Source organism: Chiloscyllium punctatum, chromosome 36 (assembly GCF_047496795.1).
Source record: "Chiloscyllium punctatum isolate Juve2018m chromosome 36, sChiPun1.3, whole genome shotgun sequence".
Taxonomy (NCBI): Eukaryota; Metazoa; Chordata; class Chondrichthyes; order Orectolobiformes; family Hemiscylliidae; genus Chiloscyllium; species Chiloscyllium punctatum.
In genome coordinates, this window is record NC_092774.1 from 61,060,770 (window position 1) to 61,084,075 (window position 23,306).

Here is a 23,306-nt window from a genome sequence, read left to right on the forward strand (position 1 = left end):
TGGGAAATACGGAGAAAGGGGATGGATATGGATGAGATACTCTTCAGAGGGCCAGAGTAAAATAGATGGGCTGAATGGCCTGCTTCCACATTGTTGGGATTCTATGACTTCCCCCGACAAAGGAGCATTTTAACTGCATCTATCCTGTCAAGCCCCTTTCAGAATTCTAATGGTTTCAATGAGCAGCTTTAAAACAAAAACCCCTTGGCGCTCAAAGCTTTCAATGAGAGTCTGAGCCCGGCAGTAAGTTCAGGTAACCTTTATTGCACCCAACTTTGTTACAACTTCAGATCTCCTCAGCAAAAAGGCAGAGATAAAGTTGCTTTTTGAACAGCTCAAAATCAAAGCGCACACATTTCGCCCCACCACTTTCTTTACTATTGATCAGCACTGAGATGTCCCTTTCTAATTGGGTCCTTGGTACAGCCTTAACCCGGAGGAAGTGTTGCCTCACTCGGCAATTTCAACCTGTACCCTGTATAGCGCCATCTGCTGCAGCGGAATTCAAACCCGGGAACACCAAGAACAGGGTCGATAGTCCAGTCGATAATGACACTCAGCCGTTGCTCCTTCAAACACCCTGCGATGGTTTGTGAATGCGCTGGTGCCTCTGGAGGTGGGAGGAGCGGGTGAAGTCCTTCCTGCACTCGGGGCAGCTGAACGGCCTCTCCCCCGTGTGGACCCTCCAGTGGGTCAGCAGGGCGGAGGAATTGCTGAAAGCCTTCCTGCACTCAGGGCAGCTGAAGGGCCTCTCCCCCGTGTGAATCCGCTGGTGCTTCAGTAGGTTTGAGGAATTGCTGAAGGTCTTCCTGCACTCGGGACAGCTGAAAGGCCTCTCCCCAGTGTGGACCCGCCGGTGCCTCAGCAGGTTGGGGGAATTGCTGAAGGCCTTCCCACATTCGGGGCAGCTGAAGGGCCTCTCCCCACTGTGGATCCGCTGGTGGGTCAATAGGGAAGAGGAATCGCTGAAAGCCTTCCCACAATCTGGGCAGCTGAAGGGCCTCTCCCCAGTGTGGACCTGCTGGTGCCTCAGCAGGTTGGGGGAATTGCTGAAGGCCTTCCCACACTCGGGGCAGCTGAAGGGCCTCTCCCCTGTGTGGGACCGCCGGTGGGTCAGCAGGTTGGAGGCCTGGGTAAATCTCTTCCCACACTCAGGGCAGGAGAACGGCCTCTCCCCTGCGTGGACCCGGAGGTGCCTCAGCAGGTGGGAGGCCTGGGTAAATCTCCTTCCGCAGTTGGGGCAGCTGAAGGGCCTTTCCCCCGAGTGGGACCGCTGGTGCCTCAGCAGGTCGGAACAATTACTGAAGGCCTTCCCGCACTCTGGGCAGGGGAATGGCCTCTCCCCGGTGTGGGTCCGCTGGTGCCTCAGCAGGGCGGAGGTCTGGGCAAAGCCCATCCCACATTCAGGGCAGGAGAATGGCCTGTCCCCTGTGTGGATGTGCTGATGAATCTGCAGGGCAGACGGGAAATGGAAGCTATTCCCGCCATCACTGCACTTCCACCGTTTCTCCACGGGGCGGGATTCCTCGGGTTTCTCCATGGCCGAAGCTTCAGCTGCACACAAATATGTTTCCAGCCCCTCCCTGCTGTCAATTCCTGCTGCTACATGCCCCACACTCAATGCGCTGCAACAATAGGGTCTCTCATCCAGTCCCACTGATGCTGAAAACGTACTCAAACAGGAACCAAAACGCTTTGCTCCTTCTCACAGACTCATAGTTGAAAATTCTTTCCGGTCCCGATGGATTGAGTCATTGACGTCAATGTGAGGACTGCAGACGCTGGAGAATCAGTGTTGAAATGTGTGGTACTGGAAATGGCCAACAGGTCAGGCAGCATCCGAATAGCAGGAGAGTCAACGTTTCGGACATAAGAACTTCATGCGTTGATTTTGAAACTTCTATCTTCAAATACACTGTTTAAAAAGAGATTGCAAAAGTCATCACTGTCAGTGCAGGGTAGAATTCAGAACAAGCAATTCTACCTTCTGTGGAATATTCTTGTTTCTCCACAAAATTGAAAGCACCATCCCACTCTCTCTCCCCCTCTGTTCTCACTCCAATCTAACTAATTCTCCTGAAGGTGCTGATTCAGGATCTTACAGGGGCAGATGAGCAAAAAACATCAAGACTGACATCTCTCTGAATTTTGGATAATTCCACCTGAAAGTTAATATCTTTCACAACACTGGGATATTGCTAAGAGTGAGCAGGTCTGCTTTTGGGAAGCAAAAAAAAGTGTCAATTCAGGGTGAACCTGCAATGCAGCTTTTTGAGGAAGAACCAGACACAAAATGGTTAACGACCCCAGGAAGGTGGAAGCAAAATGAGACGTCAAGGCATTAATACCGATACACTTCAGTCAAACTCTTCTGCTTCCAGTCAGGGCAAAACATCCTCTGAAAGTCCAGTCATCACAGCCACACTTCTGCTTTCACTGAAGACGATTAGAGTCACAGCACAGAAACAGACCCTTGGGTCCAACCTGTCCGAGCTGACCAGATTTCTTAAATTAATCTAGTCACATTTGTTATCACGTGGCCCCTATACCGGCTGGGTGCTGGGACTAAATTGGGTTGGCTATCTGGTCGGCAAGGACGAGTTAGATCGAAGGGTCTGTTTCCGTGCTGTACATCTCTATGATTTGCCACCACTTGGCCCCTCTCCATGTAAGGCACCTTCTCAAGAGAACTTAAAGTTTTATAACAAAAAGTGACATTTTAGCCCAGCTCTGCAAATATAATTCTGCAAACATACACAAACAAGTCCACGGGAGTGAATGTGTGTGTGTGCACGCACATAAGAGAGAGAAAATGTCTATTTCCATCCTGTATATCTCTGTCTATTTCTGTTGGTGTAAATATTGTTGTAAATCATAGCTGGGTTCTCATAGATAGATGTAAGAGAGAGAGAATTCCTCAAAAATGACAGTCTCAGAATCCTGGGAGACCCCCATTTCTGGTTTACTTCCGAATGAACAAACATTAAACACGAGCAACTATTTGTTTCAAATTTGGTTTCATTTTTCTTGTGTGATTCCCTGCTATGATTACACTGTGTGTCTGGACGGTTGACAGGCTGGGAGATTGTGGGTTGGGGCTTGATTGGCTGAATGCTTTATTGTTCCGGAAGGTGACAAAAAAAATTGGGGGGGGGGGGGGTGCAAAGCTTCAGCAGAAATCCAGCAGAGCTGACAACAGACTGACATCTTACTCTGTAGGAACAGGGAGATCAACAGAGGACAGAGAAATCAGGACCTGAAATCCGAGCTGACACCAGACTACCCTGTGATCAGTGCTTTGATTAGCAGCACCAACCTTATACCTTTACCTCGCTTCCCATATGACCAAACCCTCGATATTTAGGATCCAATCCTTGTCATCCTGAAGCCATGTCTCTGTAAGGAGTCTCAGATCATAATTATTCTCTTCAATGTGTGCAGTCAACTCATTCACTTCTGTTACAATGCAGCACACATTCAGATACCATTTCTGGTTTCAGTTTTTGTGATCTTTAGAATCCAGTTTTGATTGCTGGTATATTTACTCTCCTTGTCCCTTTCTATCATTCTCTGAAGTTCATTTCCCACTTCACGACGTTGCTCATTGGCCTTGGTTTGGATTGTTCATGCTAAATTGCCCAGAAAGTCGAAGTTAGGTGGGTTAGCCATGGGAGATGCAGGTTTGTAGTTTCATAGTAATAGAAGCAGGAGTAGGCCATTTGGCCCATCTAGCCTGCTGCACCACTCATTAAGATCATGGCTGATCTATCCATTGTCTCAGCTCCTCCTCCCTGCATTGTCCCAACTACCCTTAATTCCCCTACCATGAAAAAACCACCTCCAACTGTGTCTTGAATATACTTAATGAAGCTGCCCCTACTGATTCCTTGGGCAGAGAACTCCACAGATTCACTATTCTCCAGGAAAAACAGTTCTTCTTCATCTCTGTCCTGAATCTACTCCTCCTAATCTTGAGGCCTGGTTTCATTCACCAGCAGAAATGACTCAATAGGTAGAGCTTCATCCCCACAGTGCAATGAATTCCCACTTTCCACCAAAATCCCGGATGTACTCACTCACTCAGTTGCTGTCTCACAAATGCAGGATTTCATTGTTACTTCTTCTGCTCCCATTAAGGGCAAAACATCTTTGAAAGCTGCTCTGAAACTCCAGCCTTCATAATCACACTTCTGCTTTCACCGAAGGAGATTAGAGTCATACAGCACGGAAACAGACCCCTTGGTCCAACTCGTCTGGCCAAACAGATATCCTAAATTAATCTAGTCCAATTTGCCTGCATGTGGCCCACATCTCTCTAAACCCTTCCTATTCATGTACCCATTCAGATGCCTTTAAAAATTCCGACTCATCTCAAACGTATGCCTTCTAGTTTTGGACTCTCCTACCTTGGGGAAAAGACCTTGGATATTCACCCTATCCATGCCCCTTATGAACGTCTATAAGGTCACCCCTCAGCCTCCAATGCTCTCGGGAAAATATCCCCAGCCATTTGAGTCTCTACCTGTCACTCAAACAGCAGACTTGTAAATCTTTTCCGACCCCTTTCAAAGTTTCACAATGTCTTTCCTATAAAAAGGGAGACCAGAAATGAATACAGTCTTCCAAACGTGGACTAACCAATGTCCTACACAGCCACAACACGACCTCCCAACTCCTATATTCAATGCACTGACCAATAAAGGAAAGCATACCAAATGCCTTCTTCACTATCCTTTCTACCGGTGACTCTGCTTTCAAGGAACTATGAACCTGCACTCGAAGGTCTCTTTGTTCTGCAATATCCCCCTTTACCATGTCAATCCTGCCTGGATTGCTTAACCAAAATGCAAACCACACACTTCTCGGATTTAAACTCCATCTACCACACTTTGGCCAATCAGCCCACCTGATCAGTTCTAATTTATAGTGAACTCTCTTTCCTTGCTTATTCCTTAGAAGTTGAAAATCTCTATCCCACACACTCTCCCTCCATTCTCAGTTTGCTGAACCTAATCCCTGCTGTAACTCATCCTGAAGGATGCAGTTGACGCTGGTTAATAGGCCGACAAGCAGGGGTGTCCGAACTGAAACGTAATGAATACCGAATGGCCTGGAAAGAGTGGAAGTTGGGAAGATGTCTCCATTGACTGGAGAGAGTAGGACTAGTGGGCACAGCCTCAGTGTAAAGGGAAGACCTTTTAGAATTGAGGTAAGGAGAAACTTCTTCAGCTAGAAAGCGGTGAATCTATGGGATTCACTGCCACAGAAGGCTGTGGTGGAGGCCAGGTCACTGAGGATATTTAAGACTGACATGAAGACGTTCTTGAGCATCAAGCTGATGGAGGGTTATGGAGACAAAATGGGAGAATGTGGTTGAGAAACCTATCAGCCATGATCGAATGGCAGAGCTGACCTTGAATGGCCAATTTCTGCTCCGATGAATTATGTTCTCCTGCCGTCCTGGACAGAGTGGGCGAGAATTGGAAGCAGGAGTAGGCCATCTGTTTGTTCAAGCCTGCACCAGCATTCAACGAATCATAACTGGATATGAATCTACCGACATCTCGGTCCAACCTAGAGGGCATCGGTTTTGGGTGATACGGAAAAGATATATTTCAGACTGAAGAGACAACCCATTCACACGGAGGGTGGTGTGTATATGGAATGGGCTGCTGGAGGAAGTGGTGGAGGCTGGTACAATTACAACATTTAAAAGGCATCTGGATGGGGACATGATTAAGGAGGATTTTGAAGGATGTGGATCAAATACTGGCGAATGGGTCATTAGATTAAGTCCGGATATCTGAACAGCCTGGACTGAAGGGTTTGGTTCCGTGCTCTGCAACTCCGTGACTCTATTACTACGTAGTCGGAACCAATTTCACAACACCCGAAATAATCTATTCACCCCTTATAGCCTGTCCTGAGCTGTGGCCTAACTACACATATTTCAGTGCAAGTTTCAGAAAGATTCCATCAGCTCTTTTAAAAACTTGAACATGCTTTCAGACTTTAACAATGTTTGTGAATATATCATTTTTGCTATTCTTAAAAGATCAGCTATTTCTCTCCCCTTCCCCCCACACTGCAACCTCCTCCATCCCCCCACCAGTCTCCCACGTAGAGTTAGCACCATCCATCTCCCTCATCTTCAAAAGGGCTTGAAACAGTGAGCAAAGAGGGCTTGAGGCACAAGAAAGGATGGAGGCTTTGGCAGTGAGAAGTGAGAGAGAGAATGGACAGGGTGGCAGAGGGTGAGGGCAGGGAATACAGGGGAGAATACAGAGAATGGGGGAGGGAGCAGAGGGTTGGGGGGAGAGTTATTCAGCACAGGAACAGACCCTTCAGTCCAACTAGCCCATGCTGACTATGTTCTCAAACTAAACTAGCCCCACCTGCCAGTGTTTGGCCCATATCCCTCCAAACCTTTCCTAGTCACGTACTTATCCAAATGTCTTTTAAACAGTGTAACTGTACCTGCATCCACCACTTCCTCTAGACATTCATTCCACACACAAACCACTCTGTGTAAAAAGAAAAATAGAGTCCCTCATGTCTCTTTTGAATCTTTCTCCTCTCACCTTCAAAGGTCGCACCCTAATCTTGAAACCGCCACCGAGGGAAATGACACCCACCATTAACGTCATCCATATCCTTCATGATTTTATCAACCTCAATAAGGTCCCCTCTCAACCTCCCATGGTCAAGTGAAAAAGTCCCAGTCTCTCCACCTAGATGTAGGCAGATTCATATCCTGTTATGATGTGTTCAATACTGGTGCAGGCTCAAAAGACCAAATAGCCTACCCCTGCTCCCATTTTTCTCTGTGTCCAGGACAGCAAGCGACTGAAGACAGAGGAGCAGTAATTATGCCATTCAGCCCATCAGGTCTGTTCATACCATTCAATCGTGTTTAATAAGTTTCTCAACCCCATTCTCCCACTTTCTTCCCGTAGCCCTCGATCCCCTTGATACTCAAGGACCTATCTGTCTCAGTCTTAAATATCCTCAGTGACCTGGCCTCTGCAGCCTTCTGCGGCATTAAATTCCATAGATTCACCGCTCTCTGGCTGAAGTACTTTCTCCTTATCTCTGTTCTAAAAGGCTTTCCCTTTACCCTTAGGCTGTGTCCTCAGGTCCTATTCCCTCCTATCAATGGAAACAGCTTTCCAATATCCACTGTGTCCAATTGGATGTCACTTGAGTGTGAGCCTGTTAATCAGCATGAACCAGACCAGACCATTCAGGATGAGGTACAGCAAAGTGAAAATAGTGAAAATGGCGGCAGAGTGTTTGGAACTGGGGTGAGGTGGAGGAAAGGGAAATGAGGAGACTGTTGAAGTCCACATTGATGCCCTGGGGTTGAAGTGTTCTGAGGCGGAAGATGAGCCATTTTTCCTCCAAGCGTCCGGGGGTGGGAGGGGGGAGTTGAAACGTTGGGCCACAGGGCGGTGTAGTTGATGGGTGCAGGTGTCCCAGAGATGTCCCCAAAAGCACTCTGCTAGGAGGCATCCAGTCTCCCCAATGTAGAGAAGACTGCATCGGGAGCAACGGATACAATAAATGATATTGGTGGATATGCAGGTAAAACTTTGATGGATGTGGAAGGCTCCTTTAGGGCCTTGGATGAAGGTGAGGGTGCAGGTTTTTCAATTCCTGCAGTGACAGGGGAAGGTGCCAGGATGGGAGGGTGGGTTGTAGGGGGGCGTGGACCTGACCAGGTAGTCACAGAGAGAACGGTCTTTGTCCTTGTTACGGTTAGAGGTGTGGGGTCTGAGGGCAGAGATGCAGGATGTGGACGAGATGCATTGGAGGGCATCTTTAACCATGTGGGAAGGGAAATTGTGGTTTCTAAGAACGAGGCCATCTGGTGTGTTCTGTGGTGGAAATAGTCCTTCTGGGAGCAGATACGGCAGAGGAATTGGGAATACAGGATGGCATTTTTGCAGGAGGTAGAGTGGGAAGAGGTGTAATCCAGGTAGCTGTGGGAGTCGGTGGGTTTGTAAAAAATGTCGGTGTCAAGTCAGTCGTCATTAATGGAGATGGAGAGGTCCAGGAAGGGGAGGAAGGTGTCAGAGATCATCCAGGTAAATTTAAGGTCAGGGTGGAATGTTCGTGAAGTTGATGAATTGCTCAACTTCCTCGCGGGAGCACGAGGTGGCGCCAATGCAGTCAATGTAATCCTGATGCCTTTTAAATGTTGTAATTGTACCAGCCATCACCACTTCCTCTGGCAGCTCATTCTTTGCACGCACCCTCACCCTAAAACTATGACCCATCCAGGGAAAAGACCTGGTCTATTTACCCTATCATGCCCCTCCTGATTTTATAAAAGTTGGTAGGGTCACCCCTCAGCCTCTGGCGCTCGAGAGAAAACAGCCCCAGCCTATTCAGCTCAAACCCTGACAACATCCTTGTCAATCTTTTCCGAACCCTTTCAAGTTTCACAACATCCTTCCTCTAGCAGAGAGACCAGAACTGCACACAACATTCCAAAAGTGGCCTAACCAATGTCTGGTGCAGCTACAACATAACTTCCCAAGTCTTATAATTAGAGGATTGGGAAAGTTTTCAAAACCCACAAAAAAGAATGGAGAGACAAATACATCTTTTGAGGGTCAGCTTGGAACATCAGGGCGGGGGGATGGGAATGAGGGAAGGAAGCTGACTGTGCTGGAGCCAAGGCGTAGGAAGAACAGAGCATGCAAAACCGGCTTGAAGCTGCAATGAGGAAAATTGCATGTGCTGTACTTACACCTGTTGCAGTTAGTGGTGGGAATCGGGTTCATTTTAAAGATCAAAACAGAAAACTATCTACCCCTCCGTCTTCCCAACATCGATTCTTCAGTTCCTCCTCACCCGGATAATTAAGACACATACCGGAGTTTGCGGAGTCTACTCCCTCCCTGGATTCACTCCGGTTGCTACAAGTGAACAATTTCCCCTCCTTCCATCTCTGTCTCCCTCCCAGGATGAAGAGTTGTCCAGAGGGAGGGAGATTCACTTTGACAGGTCAATTTCCGCGTTGTGACGTCAATAAAGGAACCAGGGGCGGGGCGAGGAAAAGTGACGGCAAAGGGGGCAGGGCAAGACCGACAGCGGGCCCCCGCGCTGCGGCTGGAGTGGCGGAGAACACACTTTCCAAAGCCCCCTCCCTTCAGAGAATCTCCAGTGTGGAAGCAGGCCACTCGTACTCACCGACCCTCTCACGGTCACCCACCCACACCCATTGCTATACATTTAACCCTGAGTAATCCACCCTAACCTGCACATCCCTGGGCACTATGGGTAATTTAGCATAGCCAATCCACTTTAACCTGGACAAAGTTTAAAATCACACAACTCCAGGTTGTAGAACAACAGGCTTCTTTGGAAAATGTAAGTTTGAGTGATTTGCGTTCAATTCCCGCTTCGAGCAATTGTCTGTGTGGTGTTTGCACATTCTCCCGGTGTCTGAACGGGTTTCCACCGGGTGTTCCGGTTTCCTCCCACAGTCCAAAGATGTGCAGGTTAGGTGAATTGGCCATGCTAAATTGCCCCGTAGTAGGTGCATTCGTCAGGGGTGAATGTAGGGGAATGAGTCTGGGTGGGTTGCTCTTCGGAGCGTTGGTGTGGACTTTTTGGGCTGAAGGGCCCGTTTCCACACTGTCTGGAATAATTATATAAAATGCCCCCAATCCATTCGAGTTCCCGACATTAGTTTTAATTGGGTAGTAGAAATCTGCAATAAGTATAATTGCTCGCTTCAGGACATCCAGACTTGAATTAATTTAGCAAACAAGTCACATTGGGCAACTATTAAAGACTGTTGGATTTCCCCTGGGTTGTGGACTCATGCAGAGACATAAACAACTTGCTTTGTAAACAGTGTTCGATTTGCAAATGGAACAGCTGACAGATATTGAGAGTTTGCACAGTTGGTTAAGCAGCTATGTGTCATAGCCAGGATTTGTGAGGCTCAACTCCCTAATTTGGACTGTTCTGGAAAGTGTGTGCTTCGCTAGCCTTGGAAGGAAGGAAGGAATTAACAAAAGCTGACAAACTGAGATATGAAGCAAGTTGGAAAATGTTACAGAGACACACACACACAGGTAGAAGTTTGCAGAAAAGTTAACACTTCATAATCTGGTTTCATAGAACATAGAACAATACAGCACAGAACAGGCCCTTCGGCCCACGATGTTGTGCCGAACTTCTAACCTAGATTAAGCACCCATCCATGTACCTATCCAAATGCCGCCAATGAATCTGACTCTACCACTCCCACGGGCAGCGCATTCCATGCCCCCACCACTCTCTGGGTAAAGAACCCACGCCTGACATCTCCCCTATACCTTCCACCCTTCACCTTAAATTTATGTCCCCTTGTAACACTCTGTTGTACCTGGGGAAAAAGTTTCTGACTGTCTACTCTATCTATTCCTCTGATCATCTTATAAACCTTTATCAAGTCACCCCTCATCCTTTGCCGTTCCAACGAGAAAAGGCCGAGAACTCTCAACCTATCCTCATATGACCTATTCTCCATTCCAGGCAACATCCTGGTAAATCTTCTCTGCACCCTCTCCAAAGCTTCCACATCTTTCCTAAAGTGAGGCGACCAGAACTGCACACAGTACTCCAACTGTGGCCTAACCAAAGTCCTGTACAGCTGCAACATCACTTCACATGCACATTAGCCTGGGTATGGGACTGATATCACAGGGGCCTCAAAAAGGGTAATCCCTCAATACTCAAACCAAAATGTGGGTGATTCCCCGCTGGACTGGTTTGTGTTCATTCTTTGCTGCTGCCTATTTCAGTTGATTATGTACATTATTGTTAACACTCACAAACCTGGTGGCACCCAGATTTTTGGAAAGCAGCTAGGAAAAGATCTGAAGCGTGTTTAATTTGTAAACAAACAAGATGCATACTCTAAGAGAGATGCCCTGGGTTTGTTAGCCACCTCCTTGCCTGGTCGGCCTTTTTAAATTGTCTACAACTTGCTTATATAGAATCACCTCGTATACATTGTCATGAATATTGTCGAATAAGAGTAGATGAATCAAAACCATCCCAATGATGAAACAGCTGACACTGTATGTTGGACAAGTGGGAAATATTTGCATCAGTTAACCAAAGCACTTCAAAGTTTACAGTCACTGGTATATCAAGTCAAAGACTTAGGACCAGGGCATTTTGGAGCCTGCTTCCTTGGGCAGAGAATTCCGCAGATAAACTACTCTCTGGGAAAAGCAGCAGCCCTCACTTCCTCCTCCTCATCTCTGTCCTAAACCTACTCCCCCAAAGCTCAAGGCCTAGTCTCAGCCACCAGCAGAAATGACTGGATAAGGTAGGGCTTCATCCTTGAAGTGCAACGAATTCCCACTTTCCCCCAAAATCCCAGATGTACTCACTTAGTTGCTTGCTGTCTCACAAACAAAAGATTTCATTGTAACTTCTTCCGGTCCCAGTAAGGACAAAACATCTTTGAAAGCTGCTCTGAAAGTCCAGTCTTCACAACCACACTTCTGCATTCACCGAATACAGTAAGAGTCATACACCACACAAACAGATCCTTCCATCCACCTCGTCGATGCCAACCATATATCCAAAATCAATCTATTCCATTTGCCAGCATGTGGCCCATATTCCTCAAAACCCTTCCTATTCATGGACCCATCCAGATGCCTCTTAAATGTTGTAATTGTACCAGCCTCCACCACTTCCTGTCAGCTCATTCCATACATGCAAAACCCTGAGAGAAAAAGTGGCCCCTCAGGTCCCTTTTAAATCTTTGCCCTCTCAGCTCAAACCTCTGCCTTCTAGTTTTGGACTCCCCTACCCGGAGGAAAAGACCTTGGCTATTCAACCTATTCATGCCCCTTATAAACTTCTATAATGTCACCCCTCAGCCTCTGACACTACAGGGAAAACAGCCCCAACCTATTCAGCCTCTCCCTCTCGCTCAAACCCTCCAACTCTGACACCAGCCTTATAAACCTTTTCCAAAAACTTTCAAGTTTCACAACATCCTTCCATAGGATGGAGACCAGAATTACACACAATATTCCAAAAGTGGCCTAACCAATGTCCTGCGCAGCCACAATATGACCTCCCAACTCCTTCACTCAATGCTCTGACCAATAGAGAAAAGCATACCAAACATTATCTTCACTATCCTGTCTGCCTGCAACTCCACTTACAAGGAACTATGAACCTGCACTCCAAGCTCTCTTTCTTCTGCAACACCTCCCCTGTGTAAGTCCTGCCTGCATTGCTTGACCAAAATGCAACACATCACATTTCTCCAAGTTTAACTCTCTCTGCCCCTCCTCGGCCCATCAGCACATCCAATCAATTCTAAGTTATAGTGAACTTTCTTTCCTCTCTTATGCCTTTGAGGCTGAAGATCTCCATCCCACACACTCTCCCTCCATTTTCAATTTGCTGAACCTAATCCCTGCTGTACCTCATCCTGAAGGGTCTGATTCATGCTGATTAACAGGGCCATACTCAGGGGAGATCTAACTGAAACATACAGAAGACTGAACAGCCTGGACAGAGTGGATGTTGGGTAGATGTTGGGTAGATGTTTCCATTAGTAGGAGAAACTAAGACCCGAGGGCACAGCTTTAGAGTAAAGGGAAGACTTTTTAGAATGGAGATAAGGAGAAACTTCTTCAGTCAGAGTGGCGAATCTATGGAATTCATTGGCACAGAAGACTGCAGAGGCCAGGTCACTGAGGATATTTAGACTGAGATAGCTAGGTTCTTGAGTATCGAGGGGGACAGGGAGAAAGCAGCAGAATGGTACTCAGAAATTGATCAACTACGATTGAATGGTAAGAGCAGACCCGATGGGCTGAATAGCCCACTTTCTGCTCTTATTTCTGTGGTCTCTTGCTGTCCAGGACAAAGCATGAGAATTGGGAGCAGGAGTCGGCCATTTGGTCTTTCAAGCCTGCACCAGCATTGAACAGATCACAAATGGATATGGATCTCCCTACATCTAGGTGCAGAGGCTGGGACTTTTTTCACTGGAGCATTGGAGGTTGAGAGGTGTCCTTCGAGAGGTTTAAAAAATCATGAGGAATATAGGTGAGGTGAACAGCAGGTGTCATTTCAAGATGAGGGCGCAAACTTTTAAAGTGAGAGTAGAACGATTCTAAAGACATGAGGAGCACTTTTTTTCTTAAAATAAAAAGAGAGTGGTTTGTGTGTGGAATGAATGTCTAGAGGAAGTGGTGGATGCAGATACAGTTACAATGTTTAAAATATATTTTGATAAGTACGTAAATAAGAATGGTTCAGAGGGAAATGGGCCAAACACAGGCAGGTGGGATGAGTTTAGTCAGTCAGCATGGACTAGTTGGACTGAAGGGTGTGTTTCTATGTTGTACAACTGTTACTGCTCTGTACTTAAAACTATTTTCTTGCCTTCCCCAATAACCATCCACTTCTTTGTTGTTCAAACATCATGTGAACTCAGCCTTGAATATATTCAATGACCCCCTAACTGCAGGGAGACATCCCCACTTCTAAATTCAATTCCTCTTGCTAATATAACACTTGCCTTGCTGATTGCTTGCTGCACCTGTCTGACTGGCGTCGGAGGACGCTGAGGCCCCTTTGTACGTCCACACATCATTCCTAATGAAGGGCTCGTGCTCAAAACGTCAACTAACCTGCTGCTTGGCTGCTGCCTGACCTGCTGAGTTTTTTGGTGCCACACATTGCAACTCTGATCTCCAGCATTTGCAGTCCTCACTTTCTCCACTTCCCAATATACCACCATTTAAACAATACACCTCATTTCTGCTTTTATTTCCCCACAGTAAAGACTATAACTTCACCCTGTGGTACTGCATTTGCCAAATGTTTGAGGCACAGACCGGGACCAGCTTTTCCAGAGTCTGTCCTCTTTCTGGATTCACTCCCTTTTTCAGTTGCTGCAAGTCAACAATTGGATCCCAGCATGAAAATAAAAGAAATAGAAAAGGGAGTGAGAGAAGAGTATGCTGTTGGACAGAGGAAGGAAATTACAGTCTTGGATGAATCTCAGTCTTCATTCAGAGAAAGAGCAGCAGCAGCAGCAGCTTCAGAGGTTCATGGGTCAAGATTAGAAAAGCACAGCAGGTTAGGCAGCATCCGAGGAGCAGGAAAATCGACGTCTCAGATTCAGACAATAGGGCTGTTCTGAATGGTAGGAGGACCAGGCTCCTCCTCCTGGTGTTCCAGTGCTCCTCATTGGGCTGGCAAATGAAATTCATGCACCATTTTTACAGACATAGAAGGATGTGCAGTTTTTTTTTTGCAGACACCGGCGACCATGCGTAGCGCTTGCTGACACCGAGGGGCACGTGCAGTAGGCTTTGTAGGTATGCTGGTGTAACTGACAGATTCAACTGGCCAAATGCCAATAGGAGGAAAAAAAGGTAGAGCCACAATTTTGTTTCACCTCCCCACCCCGGCTCTACATAACCGCACATGCTCCTCGCTATTCTCCTTACCCTCACCCCTCATGATTTTTCAAATCTCAATAAGGTCATTCCTCAACCTCCTCCACTCCAGTGATAAAGTCCCAGCCACTCCCTATAACTCAAACCCTCCAGTCCTGGCAATGTCCAAGTAAATCATTACCGAACCATCTCTAATAGTATTCCTCCTATGACAGGGCGACCAGAACTGTACCCTGTACTCCAAAAAAAATAGATTCACCAACATCCTGTCCAGCCTCAACATAGAACAAAGAAAATTTACAACCCAGGAACAGGCCCTTTAGCCCTTCAAGCCTAAGCCGATCCAAATTCCCTGTCTAAACCTATCGCGCAATTCCTGAATCTATATCCCTCTGCTCTCCACCTACTCATGCATCTGTCCAGATGCACTTTTTTTTAAAAAAGATATTTTTATTGAAAATTTAACGTTTTTACAAGTTTACCAATAAAAAAAACACAAGTACAAACATTAATATACAATTAAATCTTAAATAATAGCCAAAACCTGACAAAGAAAAAGAAAAAGACAAAACTCAACTAACTACTAATCTAACCCATAACTAACCAGAGTGTATGATCAAATAAATTACATTATGCAAGAGAAAAAAAGGATAATATAGTAATTAAGTCGTGAAGTACATGCTTGGAATGAGTGAACATCAAGTCATAATAAAACCCGTATTCATGCGGGATTCCTCTCCCAAGGGGCCCCGGACCAGCCAGAACCGTTACCTCAACTAGATGAAAGTCCTTGATAGAATGGCCAAAATAACTGTATCTATGAAATTCAAAAAAGGCTGCTATATGTTATAGAATAATTCAGTTTTTTGTTGCACCATATTTGTAAGGAAGTCAAGGGGAATATATTCCATGATTAATCTATGCCAATTTGGAAGTCCTGGAAGGCCCTCAGCCACCCAGTTTACTAAGATATTTTTCCTTACACAGAAGGAGAAAATGGAAAATAATTTGCTCCCGTGCACATCCACAGAAGGTAAGCTCGAGAAGCCCAGAAGAAGAGATACTGGATCTACTGTAATTTACGTTGCCAAGATGTCTGTCAGGGCGTTTACTACTTTGGTCCAGTATTTGAGGATCTTATGGCATGTCCACAAGTGGTGTGTAAGAATGCCCACCTCTGTTTTACATTTGGGACACATTGCAGATTCTCCTGCCCTAAAGTTTGCCAACCGTTCTGGTACCATATGGGCCCTATGAAGTATCTTTACCTGAATGGCCTGGGTTCTGTTACAAATGGAGATTTTTTTTGGCATTTTCCCAGATGTCATTCCACTGTTCTGTAGAAATTTCCAGCCCCAAATTCTGATCCCATGTTCTAAGCAGACGGTCCATATCTTCCGACATTTCATCACGTAATAAATGATAAAGAGTGCTGACCGAGGGTACACCCATTGGCCACAACACTCTACGTTCTCTATCTGATTTATAGAGACTATCTAATAGCATAGCCTTCTTCTGTATGACGTCTCGAATTTGGAAGTATCGAAACAGGTCTCCATTATGTCATCCAAATTTCTGATGCAGCTATTCAAAAGACATCAGGACCCCTCCTCAAACAGATCCCCTAAACAGGAGATACCCCTGGATCTCCAGGATTTGAATATGGCATCTGTAAGCTCCGGTTGAAAACCCCATGCCCCCACTATAGGAGTATAGGGGGATGTTTTATGTGAATTACCCTCGTTTTGCCACATTATATTCCAAGCTTTAATTGTGTTTCGTACTGTAGGGTTTCTACAGTGGTTCGTGATGATTTACATCTTATCTAAAAATAAGAGGTTAATAAGAGGACACTGTACTTGAGAAGCCTCGACGTCCATCTAGATTGATTGCAGATCAGACGAGACCCAATTGGCTATGTAGCTGAACAAGGAACTTAACTGAGACTTCATAAAGTCTGGAAAATCCAGCCCTCTCCCCTTGCCTGTGGAAGCTGTAGCTTCCTTAACTTAATGAGAGGCCGTCTAGGATTCCAGATGAAAAAACCCAGCCAATGATACAGTTTACGCAGTGCCATACTCAGCAGCATCACCGGAAGCATTCTCATAGGGTATAAGAGGGAGCAAGACATTCATTTTAATTAGGGCTATTCTACCTAGCCCGGAAATTGGAAGGCCTCCCCAGCGTTGAAGGTCGTGCCTTACCCTTTCCAATAGACGTACAAATTGGCTTTATACAGTTGGCCAAACACTGGGGTGATAAAAATGCCTAAGTGTAAGAAACCCCCCAGAGACCACCGAAAGGGGAAGTGGGATCCGTCCAATAAGTGGGACATATTAGTGAGGCCACCCATCGGCATGGCCTCCGATTTTGAAAACTTAATTTTGTAGCCTGAAAATGAACTAAATGTATTAATAACTTGGATGAAGAGAGGCATGGACATCAGAGGATTATTAAGAAAAAGGAGATCATAATCTGTGTATAGGGTAATTTTAGGTTTACCTGCACCAACCCTTGGGGCCGTTATATTAGAGTAAGCCCATATCGCTTCCCGCTAGTGGCTCAATTATTAGCGTGAATAGCAATGGTGAGAGAGGACATCCCTGACGGCAGCCCCTATCCACACTGAAGCTATCCAAACCTATTCCATTGGTGATCACAACTGCTTGGGGATCATTATACAGTGTTGAGTGCCATTTGGCAAATGCGTTTCCAACGCTAAACCTTTCCAATGTATAGAACAGGTATGACCATTCAACCCTGTCGAATGCCTTCTCTGCGTCCAATGAGACTACTATTCCCAGTATTCTTTCCTGATGACAGACTTGATTGACATTCAAGACCCTTCTAATATTATTAGATGATCCACGGCCCTTAATAAATCCAGTCTGGTCCTCTTATGATATATGGCAGTACCCGCTCCAGCCTCAATGCTAATGTTTTAGAGAGAATTTTAAAATCTACAGTTAGCAAGGATATTGGTCTGTATCGTGCACAATCTTCTGGATCCTTTCCTTTTTTGAGAATAAGGGAGATATTCACCTCTTTCAGTAAAGGCAGGAGGCAGCCCTGACTATTTGTGTAGTTATATATGTCCATAAGTGGGCCAGCTAATACTCCTGTGAACTCTTTGTAAAATTCAACCTGAAAGCCCTCTGGGCCAGGTGCCTTACCGCTCTGAAGTTACCTGATTGCACCAAGTATTTCCTGGGTTGTTAGGGGAGCATTCAGGACCGATACCTATTCGGGGATTAAGTCTGGAAAGGCCAGGCTTTTAAAAAAGAACTGGCTCCTCCTGGCTCTATCTTCACAATCCTGTGATCAGAATAAAACTTTCTGAAGATTGTGTTGATCCCTTTATGATGTGAATCAGAGTACCAGCACTTTCCCTGATAGCTGTGATAGTTTGAGGGGCCCTTTTGTTTTCCTTGCAAGAAATGCTAAGCATCTACCAGGTTTATCGCTAAATTCATATAATCTTTGTTTTGCAAATAATATTTCCCTCTTTGCCGTTTGAGTGAAGGCGGTATTCAGAGCTGTCCTAAGGGTCATAATCCTTTGTAATTTGGCAATAGAAGGTCTGTCAGCGTATGCTGTTTCAGCTGCTTTTAAGCGAGCCTCAAGTAGACGCTGTTGTTTACCTTTTAATTTTTTCCGGGTCACCGAGTATGAAATGATCACAACTCTCGCATAAGCTTCATTAGTCTCCCACATCATTGACGGGTTACTAGCTGTACCTGAATTAATTTCCAAGAAAGCTTTAAATTCTTGAGAAAAATATTTTGCAAATTTACTATCCTTCATTAAGAAGGAATCCATACGCCAATGTCAGGGGGATACCTCATTGTTCCTAGCCTTGATTTCCATGTACACAGCAGCATGATCAGAAATGATCATATCACCTATTTTACAGGACGATATGGAATTTTAAAAAGTCGAGGGGATAAAAAAACATGTCAATTCTCGTGTGACATTTATGTGGATTAGAGTAAAAAGAGAAATCTCTGCCTTGCGGGTGGAGGAACCTCCACACATCTATTAATTCTAATTCTTGATTCAAATTCGCCAATTGTCTAAATCTGGGGGATACACCTGCAGTACTCTTGGGTATCCTGTCTATTTCCGGCTCCATAATGCAATTAAAGTCTCCCCCTATAATTGTATGACGAGCACAGAGAGCCATCAGTTTGGAGAAGGCTTCAGTTATAAATTTGAAAGGATGCGCCGGGGGACAATACTGGTTTAAAATCCCATATTCCTCTCCATTTATAAGGGCTTTAATTAGTCTATATTGTCCAGATTAATCTTTTATCTGACTTAGGATTTTGAAAGGGAGATTCTTCCAAATAAGAATGACTACTCCCCTACATTTTGAGCTGAAGGAAGAAAAGAAGGCCTGATCAAATCCACCCTGTTGTAATTTCAAATCTCCTTTATCCAATAAATGGGTCTCCTGTAGAAGAGCTATATGAACCCTTTCTTTTTTGAGGTTTGATAATATTTTCTTCCTTTTTATTGGAGAATTACTCCCCTTGGCATTCCAGGTGCACTATTTAAGCGAATGACTCACCATAATCATCCAGGCAAGTCCAAGACCCCCTGGGAGGAGAAACACCATCCAAAACGCACCTGGGCAGTACGGTGGCACAGTGGTTAGCACTGTTGCCTCACAGCGCTAGAGACCCAGGTCAATTCCGGCCTCAGGCGACTGACTGTGTGGAGTTTGCACGTTCTCCGTGTCTGCGTGGGTTTCCTGCGGGTGCTCCGGTTTCCTCCCACAGTCCAAAGATGTGCAGGTCAGGTGAATTGGCCATGCTAAATTGCCCATGTTAGGCAAGGGGTAAATGTAGGGGTATGGGTGGGTTGCGCGTCGGTGGGTCGGTGTGGACTTGTTGGGCCAACGGGCCTGTTTCCACACTGTAATGTAATCTAATCTAAAAGATTAGACCGTAGAAAATTCACAAAAATTGAGATTCTTTATTACACTCACACCAATAAAATAAAAAAAAACTATTTCTAAATAAAACAACATAATATATTTAAATGGAGATTTTTCCCGTTTCCAGGGGAATCACTTCCTTTCCAAAAACCAATCATATCCTCTCCCGACCAGTGCCCCACCCTCGACCAAGGCACCCCATAATAAAGTGAAGAAAATTCAAGTGTACGACCAAGCTAAAGTTAACAATGAGTCCCCTACCCTCCTCCCCCTCCCCACCCACACATCAACACCTAGATATATTTGGTGATGTTAATACCACATATAAACATATAAAACTATAAAATTACAGTCTCAGCAGATAATAATTAATTATGGTAATACAAAATAACAGGGGGAAATAACCCCGTTTTAAGAGACAAAATAAGACAAAACAGAGACCCCTCCTCACCTAAATCTACTAGACCACCCGGCCTATATATATTTACAAAAAAAAGGAGAAAATCGCAGAGTGGAGAACAAATAAGCCCCCCCCTCCCTGCTCCCCGGAGATAATATTAAGCAATAAAGTAATAAAAGAGAAAAAAAAGGGTGAACCAGAGAAGGGGGAGGGCAGAACAACATCATTCACCACAAGGGTTAACTCTTACAATTTATCTAAGAGACTCCAAAAATTCTTTGGCCGTCTCCGGTGATCCGAACTTATACATGGACCCTTCATGGCTAAAACGAAGCGTCGCTGGGTAGCACAGGGAGTACTGAATGTTTAAATCCCTTAAACGCCCTCCTCTTTTGGACCAGAGCCAGAGAAAAGTCTTGAAACAGCATAATCTTCGATCCTTTGTAAATCATGGCTTGGGGATCTTTCCCAAGATTTCTGGAAGCTTCCAGGAGCATCTGCTTCTCCTAAACGCACTGCAGCCGGAACAGGACCGGGTGGGGGCGCTGGTCCAAGCCGGTGGGCCCATTCTACCCTGACCTGGCCTGATCCACCCTCCAGATTCAATAACTGCAGAAGCCACTGCTCCAGAAACGTTGTAAGCTGGCCTTCCTCTTCCCATTTGGGAAGGCCCAGCAAACGAATATTTTCTCGACCACCTCGATTTGTGAGGTATTTGATGTGATCTTCCAAGGCCCAGACTCACTGTTCGAGAGTCCAGACCCGACCCACGGCTGATTCTGCAGCAGCCTGGGAGGTCGCGGCCATTAGCTCCGCCCCTCCGACTCGATGTTCGATTCTTTCAATATCTTGGTCGTGCTTCTGCAGCGCGACCGAGAGCGACTCCCACCTGCTCTTCTATGAAGGTGTCGATCTTCTCTTCAAGCTTAGAAATCACTGCAACAAGGCTCGCCACCATAGTTAAGTCCCCTGGGGCAGCTGCAGACGCCTCTACTGCAGCTGGGGAAGGGTTCCTATGTAGTGTGAGCTGCGGGCATTCTTTCCTTTAGTCATTTTAACAGGGCACTAAACTGCTCAAGTTTGGTGCAAAATAACTAGTGTATTTAAATAAAAGCTATTTTAAATGATTTGACAGGTGTGGTGGAGACAGGCAGCCCACTTTGCCTGAGTCTTGGACAGAGCACTACAGACTCAGACTTGCTGGATCGCCACCATCTCCCCCGCCCAGATGCACTTTAAATGAATCTACCATCCCTGCCTCTTCTTTTCCTGACAATGCATTCCAGACATCTATCACCCTCTGAGTAAAGTACTTTCTGTGTGCATCTCCAACATGATGTCCCAACTCCTGTACTCAGCATGTGAACAATGAAGGCAAGTGTGCGAAACACCTTCTTCACCCCTGTCTACCAGTGATGTAACTTTCAAGATCAATAAACCTGAACACCTCCAGGTCTCTGTTCTACAACACGACCCAGGGCCCTACCATTACCTGTTCAAGTCTTGCCCGTCTTTATTTTAGCAAAATGTAACCCCTCACTTCTATCCATACCTCTGTCATACACATGGTCTCTCAGACATACACATACACCACGCCCTCAACACTCTCACCCTCTCACAGGCTCATACTCCATCACAATCACAATTTATCAAGCATGCACACATGCAAATACACTCACCAACGCGCAGTCTTATACACAAACTCACATGCACACACACACACTTTCCTGATGAAGGGCTTTTCCCTGAAACGCCGATTTTCTTGCTCCTCGGATGCTGCCTGACTTGCTGTCCTTTTCCAGAACCACTCTAATCTAGACTATTCCAAAGATTCACGACCCTCTGGGAAAAGCAGTTCCTCCTCATCTCTGTCTGAAAGCTACTCCCTCTCACCTTGAGGCCTAGTCTCACCCAGCAGCAGAAATGACCAGATAGGGTAGGGCTTCATCCCCACAGTGCAATGACATTGGGAAGATGTTTCCATTGGTAGGAGAGACTAGGACCAGAGGGCACAACTTTAAGAATAAAGGGAAGACCTTTAGGAACAGAGATAAGCGACGTCGCCTTTTCTGCCGACAGCGAGGAGCATGGACCATGTGTTGGTGACACCAGCGAGCAGGCGTGCTGTTGTTCACACCATGGAACAGACATTATGTCGTGAAGCTGGTGTTATTGACAGATTTTAAGTGTTCAAATGCCAATAGGAAAAATAAAGGGTAGAGCCACAGTTCTTTTTCCCCATGTGGCTCAACATTTTATAGCTTTTGCATTTTGTCTGGCTGCTCAACTTTTTTAATGTCCTTTCCTCAGTGTCGGGGTGAGGTTCACAACAAGAGGGCATAGGTTTAGGGTGAGAGCAGAAAGATATTAAAGGTACCTAAGGGGCATCTTTTCCATGTAGAGGGTGGTGCATGTATGGAATGAACTGCCAGAGGAAGTAGTGGAGGTCAGTATAATTAGAGCATTTAAAACACATCTGAATGGATAGATGAATAGGAAGGGATTAGTGGGATATGAGCAAAGTGCTGGCAAATGGGACTAGATTAATGTAGGGTATCTGGTTGGCATGGACAGGTTGGACCGAATGGGTCTGTTTCCGTGCTGTACATCTCTATGACTCTAAGTATATTTTGACAAATAACAAACTATATCCATGTTAACAAGGTTTAGTGCACCACATACTTTACTAACCATTCTCAACAGGTCCTGCCCCTTCAATGACTGAGGAACATACATATGCTGGTGCATAATCTCCTTCAATAGTATTTACACACTACCCTAGGGAATTGCACAAGTAACAGCAAAGAGCAAACAGCACAAGGATTAAACAAACAGTGAGGGGGTAAACAGCACAAGGATTAAACAAACAGTGAGGGGTAAACAGCACAAGGATTAAACAAACAGTGAGGGGAGTAAACAGCACAAGCCCCAGTAAAATCAGATGTAAAGTGAGTGTAAAATGTGACTATGGCAGGACAGGCCCCACATTCCTTCCCCTCCGTCCCCCCCCCAACCTGCCTCACCTTTCACCTCCCGGGCCCAGTACCTTCCAGGTGGCCCCAGAGTTGACACAGGGGCCGCCCCACGACCAGTAGAACTCCACCACCCAGGCGGCCGACGGGTTCCCAAACAGGCCCTTAACCCCATCCGCCTCCAGAATGGTCACCGGCTCCTGCCTGCTGTACAGCCGGGCGGTGTGGCCGTGACACAGCAGCTGCGCCAGGAAGGCGGCGGTGTCCAGTGACGGGTGTCTGCCCCGGAGCCGCACGGCGCCATTTTCCTAACGGCCGCCCCTTCCCCGCTCGAGCGCCTTCTCCTCCCAACCGCCTTCACCCCCGCGTGACGTCAGCTCAGGAGGGATGGGCGGGGCCGGGGGAGCCTCACCGTCACCAAGCAACAGCCACCTCGCGCTACAACTGCTCATTCACAAAAACAAACTCTCCTGTCTCGCTCTGCAGCTGCAGGGGGGACACTGCCACGTTTCGAGGAGCCCTGTCTACATTGGGAAAGCTCACGGCTCAAT

General features: G+C 46.1%; 1 protein-coding gene across 3 annotated transcripts; it reads right to left on the minus strand.

Moving 5' to 3' along the window:
* Nucleotides 1-244: 244 nt before the first annotated feature.
* LOC140460565 (uncharacterized) lies at nucleotides 245-23,096 on the minus strand. Of its 3 annotated transcripts, none has more exons than XM_072555162.1 (2): nucleotides 22,807-23,096; nucleotides 245-1,915 (listed from the first exon to the last, which is right to left on the minus strand). In XM_072555162.1, the coding sequence occupies exon 2, from the start codon at nucleotides 1,538-1,540 to the stop codon at nucleotides 572-574; it is 969 nt and encodes a 322-aa protein (XP_072411263.1). In that variant the 5' UTR covers nucleotides 1,541-1,915; nucleotides 22,807-23,096; the 3' UTR covers nucleotides 245-571. The 3 variants fall into 3 exon arrangements, with proteins under 3 accessions (XP_072411263.1, XP_072411265.1, XP_072411264.1); XM_072555164.1 differs by having other exon boundaries at nucleotides 22,830-22,845; XM_072555163.1 differs by lacking the exon at nucleotides 22,807-23,096 and adding an exon at nucleotides 8,881-8,990.
* Between the last annotated feature and the right edge of the window lie 210 nt (nucleotides 23,097-23,306).

Excerpts from the sequence above, each read along its gene's own strand:
- LOC140460565 (XM_072555162.1), bottom strand. The coding sequence starts at position 1,540 with ATGGAGAAACCCGAGGAATCCCGCCCCGTGGAGAAACGGTGGAAGTGC.